The sequence below is a fragment of the Buceros rhinoceros genome, unplaced genomic scaffold (genome assembly GCF_000710305.1).
Source record: "Buceros rhinoceros silvestris isolate BGI_N320 unplaced genomic scaffold, ASM71030v1 scaffold3656, whole genome shotgun sequence".
NCBI classification, from domain to species: Eukaryota; Metazoa; Chordata; class Aves; order Bucerotiformes; family Bucerotidae; genus Buceros; species Buceros rhinoceros.
The window spans coordinates 32811-43524 of NW_010415630.1; the positions used below are offsets into that span (position 1 = coordinate 32811).

Below are 10714 nucleotides of genomic sequence, written 5' to 3' on the forward strand. Positions count from 1 at the left end.
TTCCTGCTTTGCCCAGTGTCACTCAGCAGTAGAAGTGTCAGGTGCTTGCTGGGGTTTTTTAGTTGACTAAACAGTACACCTACTTCTTCCTGACATCTAATAAAGGAAAGTTTTAAGAGGTCTCCACACTTTTATATATCATCCATTGTCTCTTCCAAGTTTCCTTCTCATTTTCACAATTTCATATATCACCTCTAAGAGATCTTCAAATGCCCTCTTATAAACCTTCTGATATCCCTGCTATTGCCTACCTTTTTCTTTTACCTCGAGATGCAATTTCATTTCTGAAAAATATTCAGACAAAATAATGTCATATCCTGCTGTTTAACCTAGATGTTTTATCTCAAAGTTTTCAGACATACTCAGTGATTGTTTAGAACAACTATCTATTCTTATTGGGTTTTAAGAGCAGAACAGCTTCCTGATCTAATGCAGGAAATGTAACACCAGTCATCTACTAACAATCCAGATAGCTAGGACAGGAAACTTCACAAAGCCAGTGTAATTTCAGTCCACAGTAAACAAAAGGCACAAATAAAAATAACTTCATTTCTGAAGCTGGAAAATTATGTGATATAGCAATAACTTTCTTAATTCTTGGAGTACCTAATTATATTTCAATGAGACTACAAATTCATTGGATTCCCAAAGCAGTATGCCCTTTTGATCCATACACAGCCACAATCTATTTTTCCTTACCTTTCTTCTTTATCAAAAAAATAAAGCATTCTCTTATTTCTTCTTGCTGCTTTGATGAGGCTTACTTACCGCTTCAGAATTATCAATGAAGGGGTCCGTTTCATCATAACCATAACCTATATCAATTAGATCCTGCAGACGATCCTTCCGATGTTTGTGGGGCTTTCCACCCTGAAAACAAAGCAAGTGGTATATCATTTGGCAAACAGGGGAGAAATGTACTAAAGTCTACAAAACATAAGGCATAGGAGGGGTGGTCATTCAGGGAGTTAGTTTTGCTCTCTTGGATGTTGCCTTGAAGATCATCTAGATGACCAATAAAAACTGGAATGCATTCTGGCAAACGTACTTTACTATAGTCTCACCAGAAGCAACCCCTAGCCACCTGGTTTTTGCATGACCAAGACCTTCCTACCATTTCCTATTTAGAGATGCTTCACTGTCCTATGTTTTTAAAACGTTGTGATAGGACTATTAGTAATTGAGAGAATTTAGAAAGTATTAAGTTTTTCAGTATGTCACAGAGTTTGCGAAGGAAAATACTGATTCAGTGAAGCGTCTCCCCCTGCAAGTTGGATTGCTTCTCTACAGAAAAGTGAAGCCTAATACACAAGAGAAAAATATTGATCTGGTACTTGCAGATATGGTGTCTGAGTTTTCAAGAAGTTACAGCATTCACAGGACATAACTGAAGAAACATATTAAGACAAAATCCTTTGAAATGCAAGTGTTGTCACCTCAGTTGACAATACTGGACATGAAATGGTTACTCCAGTAACTTAAAGACAGAGGCTGCATCACAGACTGCAAGCTCACTTACCTCCAGGACACAGTAAACTTCATTTTAACCTGTAAGTACTTTTCTCATGTGAAAGTTTTATTGTGAAATCAAGTCATGTAAAAACTCACACCCAGCTCAAACGTTCAGGGAATCTAAACTTACTGTTATACAAATGGGAATCTGCTCAGGACAAAGTCTAGTTTTCTGACTCCCATATATTTTCAAAACTGTCAATATAAAAGTCTTAACAGATAAAATTCTCCAAAAGGAACCACCTTCACTAAAATGGTAGCCAGTGTTCTGAATTTGAGAAGACTTGCTCCTGATACTTCTGAGTGCACTCAACAATTTTAAGCATGTTTAGAATGTATCTTTTTAGCTGCGACATCCAAATATCACGACCTACTTAATACCGTATGTAGACACTGTTCAAAAGAGGTTTCATCCTTCCTCTTATGAGAAGCGTTAGCATCTGAACACCTCCATTTTAAGAATATTTTGCAAGAATTCAAGTTTGTAACTGAGAAAGCATACACTCTTGCCAACAAACAGGAATCTCTCAAGTATAATTCAATAAATAAAACAGAATAGTGCTAGAAGAAAAAGCTCAAAAGCAAGTTCCATATTTAATTCAGGTTTCCAAGTTATATTCCAAGCCTCACATTTTCAAGTTAAGTATTCCTAACTTTTCCTGTCATCCTATCATCCCCTACAGTCGCTCATCTGGTAAAACACCAGAATGACTGCACATTCCTAAAACATGCAGTATTTTTTCTTTTTTTAAAGAAGTGTTTAGACGAAACAAGAAAAGTCTTAGAAAAAAAAGCGTGGCACTTAAGAACTCTGTTTAATCTCCAGTGCAAAAGCTTATGTAATTCTCAGGATTCTGACTAAGGTGCCAGCAGGCTGTTGAAGAATGCTACATAAACTATACCTCTACTGATCTCACTAATGCATAACACAATCAACATCCGTACCACATCTCTTTGCTAAGCCCAAGTAACCATCAACATCTTTAAGTCTAAAATCCTTTTGCAGCAATCACTATTCTATTATTTCAGTGTATGGGCATTAAAAAAAATTTAAAAAGCATAGTGCAGATACAGAACAAAGTTAATAAGAAAAATCAGTCTCATAAGAGCCGAATGATTAAAAGCAGGATTAAAATAGTAACCTGCATGCAGATATATGAAAATATCTGAGCCATTGTATACACAGCTAGAGAATTTCCTTCAGGCCTGGTTCTACCCAGTTATGTTTAAGGAAGTGTGTTCACAGTCTGTATGATCAAGATGTTAAGGATGCAAGACCTCAGCAGAAGAGGGATTCTCAGCATCAGTGTTTACTATGCAGCCATTCAGGGAAGTTTTACCACTGAAGATGTTCACCTTTCCCAAAAGAGTTTCTCCAACATTTCTGTCCCAGAATATAAGCAGTCCTGAGGCTGCAAGCGGTACACATGCAAGTATTCAGACAATTCAAATAAAAATTCAGTAAGTTAATTGTGGCATGTAACCTAAGGTTACAACCTTGGCCCAACAGGACTAGAACATGGCAAATACAATGCCAATTTTTGCAGAATCTTCTAAGGGCCACAGCAGTCTATAAACTGGTAAACCTGATCTCTGCATTGGGCAAGTTATAAAGAACAGAACCACCAGGCACAAGAATATACATTCCAGAGCAGGAAAGAATCTTTAAAGACAAAACTATCACGGGATAAGAGGGAAGGACCACTCTAATGTTTAAGGCTAGAAAAGAAAGAGTCCAAATAAATATTTCATTTTTGTAAATAAAGTAATCACCAAGGTATTCACTCATCTTTAGAAGGAACAGAGAAGGCTAACAGGTTGGGGGGCAGGGAAACAGTGAGATGACAGAAATTACTGAGGTTAGTAAATAAAAAGAGACAGCTGAAGAATCACTGTAAGGCCTCACAGTTGCTCTGAACTTATTATGATAAATCATCAGTTTAATTTGGTATCAATAAAAGCAAGGTAGTCCACATAAAGGAAGTACAACCCAAATAAGAAAAAAACCAGCATGCTCACAATTTGTTATGCTGCTCAGGAAGCACTGGAGCTGTTACAATTCTACGACATTTGCTCAATAATCAGAGTGGTCAAAAAAGAAAAGAATTGGAACTTACAAAAAAAAGGAACAAAGAGCAAAACCAGAAGTCATCATTATATCACTGATAAATCAGGGCATCCTACCATTAATATCCTTTAATTTAAAAAAAGAAACTAGAACAAAAAAGGGAACAGTAAGGCAACGAGGATGTTTAAAGGTAAAACATGGTGCTTCTGTACAGTAACAGAATGTTAAGATACTTCAGCTGGAGAAAAGGGCTGAATATAGATGATAGCATAAGAATCACATGCAGCATGCAGGAGTACAGGGAATATTTCATGTTTCTTAAAATAGAGAAACTACGGAGCACCAAGTGAACTCATCAGGTTTAAACACAATGTATGTTTTCATAGGACATAATTATTGTGGTACTAAGTGCCATGGAACACATATTCTGTGAACTCAAAATCATCTGGCAAATTTATGGCAGAAAGCTGTATGAAGCGTAAACACACAGCTTTGGGAGGAATTAAGCCACAGATTGCTAGACAGCACAGAGAAATAACATCAATGCACATTTACTCTGTTACACTTTCAAGTAGGAGGCTCCACTAGTGTCAGAGGACTACGCCATTATATGGACCTTTGTTTCGATCCATGAAAAATTTTTACATTACGTACACTATCATCTGAGATTCAGTGTCACATTTTAACAAGTGTTTGATTTTGTCTAGAGAATAACAGTAATCAAAAGAATGAAAATGGGAACCATTTGCTGGTGTTACAAATATGCAGCAATTGCAAAAAATTCTGAATAATCAAGTAAACAAATGGTCCATTACATTTTCGTAAAACAAGATGCATAAAGTTATTTCTTCATCAGCTTTTTCTTAGTCTCTGTACTAATTTGGTGATGAGTACAGGAATTTATCTGAAAAGAAGTAAAAAGTCTTCAAGGAAGACTGTTCTTCACACATCAAATTTTTCAGAAGTACTGCCCTGCCACACATTTTACGATTAAAAAGATTGTTTGACTCCATTTCAAAATGGACATAGATAGGTCACACCTAATTATAAGAGCATATAGCACTTCCTGCATATCGGAAAAAAACCTTCCACTTTTCTCATACAACCAGCAATTCTACAGTGAAGTGCTGAAGAAGAGGAGAATGAGTATCTGCTTCATGAGATTCCCATTCTACTTTAAGCCAAGGAGCAAACATCTCACCACAAGATCAGAAGACGGCTGCATGTTGTCAGAACATGAGCAATTGTACTGGGTCATTGTAGAGAGATGCAACTCCTCTGAGTATGAATGGCAAGAAGAGACTGATGGTTATCATACTGGGAGAGAGAAAGGACAGGGAGTATCTAACATGAGAGCTACTAATCCCTTACCACCCGCCATGCTTACTGGCCCCAACCTAAGTTTTTCTTTTTATAGAAGACATTTCCCTTCCAGGAATTTTGTGGCGCTGAGGGGCATAAGGTATAGCAAAGAACGAGACACAGGCAAGAAACCAGAAGTGCAAACAAAAGCAAAATACAAGCGCACCACGAAATTCAACTGTTGTAAAATGATAGGTTGTTACCTACTGTTTTATCATAGTTAAAATTATCTATTTGCCCCCTTTTATGCCAACTGAGCACTGAACTCTAGTTTTCAAATTCTATTAACACCATGTTTTGTCCATAAGCGTACATGCTTTGGTTTGATGTATGCATAAATGCATATGTAAAATTAGATTGCTGCCACTACTACTCACTCCTACATATATTGCTTTAAGTGTTCTACAGGTACTTTCATCTGCTGTAGTGAAACAGCTTGTTTCAGGACACTATAAAATCCTTAACCTGTATTAAGGAAATGAGTTTTCTAGAAAAGTACAGTTGAAACGTTTTTCTCTCACATTCAAAAAATAATGTATCATTCAAATGAAAAGCAAACAGTATTCTGGAAATGCCTTCTCAATTCACTAGGTATACTGGGTTCTGTAAATCCCTCCAAAAGATGAAAATTATTCTTTTCAATTTAAGGGTATCTTTTGTTATGAACAGCTAACATGCCCTGAAATTTGCCTTTGCCAGGAAAAAATCCAAATTAATCAGACAAGAAAGATTTTAATATGAATATTAGTAGCAAAAAAGATACAAATGACTGCTCTTTTTTCCCTTTTTTATTAGTGAGGTACTCTACTAGTAATCCAGAATATCAACATGCCTAAGCACGATAATGAGTTTTGATTGCCAGCTCAGAATTAATCATCCAACCCTACCCATATGAATTCTCAAAGACCTGTTTGGGTGTGGTTTTAGTCAACATTTTTTGATTTCTACCTCCATTTTTTAGAGAAAGCCTCTTTATTTTACTACTTAGTGTTGTTCAAGTCATTCATGCAACACTTTCAGGAGTCAGCAGAATATCTTTAGGCAGCTGGCAGCTACAAGATAAACTCATCAAGCAATGACTTACTATTCAACAATAACTTCCTATGGAAGCATTCCAAACTAGTCAGAAATTCACCAAGATGCATCAGTATTTAGCCCAAACAGAAGAGCCATGCAATGATACACAACAGATAAAAATTCTTTCCTCCATCACAGTATTTATCATGAACATCAACCTGCATCTATTACTCAGTTGTACTTATATAGGAAGCTTTTCCAAGAATAACTTCACAAGCTGTAACATCCTATAGACAAATCTCTTTAGCAGTCTTGTCTAATAAGCTCGTAGCTGCTTCAGGCTACTTAAATGAAATATAATGAGACAGCTCTGAAATGTACAGAAGTCATTTGACACTACATTAGCATCCTATTCAGAAAAAACCTCACATTAACAACTCTACAGCATCTTATGTTATCAAGATCAAATATCTGTATATTTTAATATAGGTACAGTAACTCACGTATTTTGCCTCAAACTTCTTGGCCAGCATTTCGACTTCATGCCGCTCGCGTTGTTCATCATTAAATGGATCTTCTGAGTGAACCAATTTCTTCTGAAAAATGGAATGAATATTTAACTTCTGCATAAGAAACAGAGTGTAATTAACAAAAACCTATTAAACGTCAGTAAACAATGCTCTGATGACTACGTAGTCAGAATTTATACTGCATCCAAATACTTACTTTATTCTCTAAAAGTTTGACCCATTCAATTACCATTCAGTTACTTTTCTTCTAATGAGAGCACAAACAAAAAAGTTAAGGGAAAGACTCAGATTTCTATCTTCCCAAGCGTTCCAGTACAACCTCAACTGAAAGTGTAAACATCAGGCAGGCCTATGGCCATTCGGCGTTCAGAGAAAAAGTACTCTCTCCAAATACAACTCCTTCTCACTCCTGCCTCTTATTAGTGCCTCTTTTTTTGGAAATAAGGTACAGCAGAAAAACAGGGCTGCCTTCTTCAAATTAGAGTTCACATAAAATACAGTAATTGTTGGAAGGAGGGAAGATACTCAAGACACTAAAATATGGTGGAATGGAGCTCCATTTTATGAAAATCAATGGCAATGAACTTCACTGCACGTGGACCAATAATCATTGAATAAATGAAGATTTATGATACCCTAAGACACAACAAAAAGCAACACAAAGTTTAGAAAAGCAAGAACCTTCCTCCACAGTATTTAGCCAATACACTGACTAAATGGTGACCAGATAACAAACTACCTCAATAGTATCAGGACCAAAGTAATGAGGGAGGCAAGCTGAGCAAAACTGCAACCACCACATAATTATCTTACATTTTCTAAACTGAGTACCTAGAGAAAGAAATAATAGATGTTATAGTTAATCCTGAAACATAAGTTCCATTTACATACATATTTCCTGCAGGCATAATTAAATATTAAATACTGCTCAATTCATGCAATGCTGTTTTCTTTACTTTTAGCAGGGAAAACCTATTTCACATATGCTAGGCAAATGCAGGGTTTTTTAATAGTGAAATGAGACAAGGTTAAGGCCAGAGGTCAAGCAAAACTCAGTACTTGTTAACTTGCCCCTCTCTCCAAACTCTCAAAGCTGTAACTGACTATCACTTTACTTAGTTAAGCACTACTGGAATCTCAAATTCAAACAAGTGTAATTATGATGGTTTCTAAGGGCTCTGATGGTTGGTTCTCAGACTTACAGTAACTTTAAGACACTACTACTGCAGCACCTTTGCAGCCTGCTCGACAGACAGCAACTTGGGATTCACCCCAAGTTGGGCGGGGTTCACCCGCTTCAAGTTAAGTTTTACACACCAAACTTCAGCTAGAGCAGTTTTAAAGAGGAAAAAAACCCTCTTAAACTACATTAACTTATATCCAAAAACATCACATAAATAATTCCTACCAAAAGATTAATTCTACCAACAGCACTATCAAAGGATGTTCTCTTTATCAAGGCAAAAAAAACCAAGGACAAGAACAGCACGAGTTTCTAACATAGTATTTCCACCAGCTTCTGATTCAGGCTAGGAACCCACACTTCTAACAAAAGAAAAAATTATAAGCTGCACTCATCCTGTCAGGTAAGTTTTGGGATTCTCTACTGTTTTATTAAGAGATCTACAAAAGCAACGTTAGAAGTTATTCCCGTACACCAGTCCTTGCCTTCTCAGAACATCCTGCCTTTACAGAACCTTCCTTGGTTGCTCTAGTTCCAAGCGACACTACAAAATAGAAAGACAAGCCCCTAATTTTGTATTGTTGAACTTTAATGAGAATAATTATAAGGAAGTTGAGCAACTTCTCATAAGGAATAAGGAGTCAACAATAGCTTTCAGAAAACCCACAGTCTTCACTCTCCAGAAGAGTTTGCAAAACTAACTTTGAATGAACTGTTCATTTTAAACTGAATCATTACTAAAACAAGAAATTTTGAAATCGAAAACTCCACTTACACCACAGCATCAACCATTGACCAGTTACTACCTACATGGGAAGAGAAAATCTCATCGATCCTGCAGAAAAGTAGTAGAGGGCAGGCATTTCTTGGTCAAGCTTCATTTTAACAAGCTAGTTTTCTTGCTGCATCAACTGACAAATTACCATAGCTATTCTGCTTCAGGAGGGACTTCAACAAGCTATTCTACTTCAACAAGCAGGATCGCTTTTCCTTTCACAATTTTTTCCTGTGTTTTAGGAATCTGAACAGGTTGCACATCAGGGTAAGAGACAGATTTCTGTCATCCTAAGCCTCCAGCACTACACAGAGCAAATTCTCCTCTTGTATTTGCTTTAACTGTGAAGGAACCAGCACGCAATAATTTTATTGCTGGATAAAATGTGTCTCCCCTCACTTTTCATGCTGATTAATACACAACTTTAAATCCTCCCTACCATATCAGAGTAGCTTTTACAGGTTCTACCATATGGCAAGCAAGAATTTAAACTGACTGGCCAAGTACACGTGAGTTTTTAAACAAGATTACAAGTTCAGACTCACTTTAAAAGGATCACAACTTATGACACTGTTTTACATAATGAGCTGACTGTTCCATGCAGTCCAATAATAGTCATGCCATTATCATCCATTCATTTCAGTCTGCACTCTACAGAGAGCTGAAAAACATACACAGTTTCTTACAAAGCATTTCTACCACTATTTCTACGTTAAGAGCAGTCTGTGATCCCAACTGTACCAAAAACCCCCTAAATCAATGCTCCTCCAGAAGACATGGAATTTGCATCAGAACTCCATTAAAAAAGTAATTTTTCCTCGATTATGTGAGTAACGTATTACCAACCTACAGAAAAGACGTAGTTGCAGAACTGGGACCTGCCAAAGGGAAAAGTCAGCCTCTACATCCAGAACCACTTCTAAACACTAAGACAATTTTCACACCACGCAGGAACTGCTCAGAAAGATGGCACTTCTCAGAGCAGCATGCTTATGCTGCACCAATTCAGAGGAGACATAACTAACTCTGTTTGCCTACAACAGCTACAGAGCAGTGTGAACAGAAGAAACCTTTTAACTTGTATCAGAAGATCTCAGAGGGATTAAAATCAGTCACTGATTTCTGTCTTCTGCATTTGAACACACAGCAGTGTGTACATCTCTCCTACTCAGAGAACAAAAAAGAGCAGACTATTAAGTACAGTTATGGCGTCATTGTCACCTATAAACACTTCAGTTCGTAGAACAGAAGCTTTAATCATTCTCGGGTTTGTGCTGCATGTAAAAATCCAATGGCTGTATCAGTACTGGTTTGCTTTTATCACTTGAGCTATCATAACCTTCTCAGGAGTAGTTACTTCCTTCCCCTGTTCTTGCCAATAAGATGTAAACTTTCTCTAAAACTGTTTACATCGGAAATAAGAGAAGCCAAAACTATTTAAATCAAGTGCAACTTCACTGGTCCACGAGCAGCTTAAGCATGACCAGCCTAAGGACACACGTCTCTCCTTCCTACTTGAACAAAGTCCTGTTGATTGGCTAACGCTGCTTGCTTCTTAAAGCTGTCTGCACAAGATATTCTCCTTAAAATCAAAGTAGTTCGAGAATCGAGTATTTTCTGTTTGGAAGAAACAGGAAAACGAATACTTTTCTTGAATTAAGTTCTTAACGGTTACAGGTGAGGTTATAGCTTCAACATTAACTCTCACCCATCCCTGCCCCTCCAAAACTGTGGAAACTCATCTCCAAGGCTGCTAATGCTCACTTCACTGCTTCCCAAGGCTTGTAGCAGTGTCGAGCTAGTAACTCTGCACTAACTCACGTCTCTCCTTCCTACTTGAACAAAGTCCTGTTGATTGGCTAACGCTGCTTGCTTCTTAAAGCTGTCTGCACAAGATATTCTCCTTAAAATCAAAGTAGTTCGAGAATCGAGTATTTTCTGTTTGGAAGAAACAGGAAAACGAATACTTTTCTTGAATTAAGTTCTTAACGGTTACAGGTGAGGTTATAGCTTCAACATTAACTCTCACCCATCCCTGCCCCTCCAAAACTGTGGAAACTCATCTCCAAGGCTGCTAATGCTCACTTCACTGCTTCCCAAGGCTTGTAGCAGTGTCGAGCTAATAACTCTGCACTAACTACTTGCACACATCCTACAGACAATCCGGAAAACAGACCGGCATACAAACAGTTTCGTTCAGCTGCCGGAAAAAGCTCCCGGCAAGGGAGGATGCAACACTACCGCTCCCCGGCCAGGCAAGGTGAGGG

The 10714-nt window shown here is 37.5% G+C and overlaps 1 protein-coding gene across 1 annotated transcript in view; it reads right to left on the reverse strand.

Annotated features, from left to right (window-relative positions):
* The window catches only part of UBN2 (ubinuclein 2), a gene marked incomplete at both ends in the record, with an annotated part of 42471 nt that extends 32086 nt beyond the window's left edge, over nucleotides 1–10385 (reverse strand). Inside the window, 4 exons of the mRNA XM_010137471.1 lie at nucleotides 769–870; nucleotides 6463–6582; nucleotides 9963–10064; nucleotides 10284–10385. Of these exons, the coding sequence (XP_010135773.1) occupies nucleotides 769–870; nucleotides 6463–6582; nucleotides 9963–10064; nucleotides 10284–10385 (426 nt within the window). The remainder of the gene's footprint in view (nucleotides 1–768; nucleotides 871–6462; nucleotides 6583–9962; nucleotides 10065–10283) is intronic.
* Nucleotides 10386–10714: the final 329 nt, after the last annotated feature.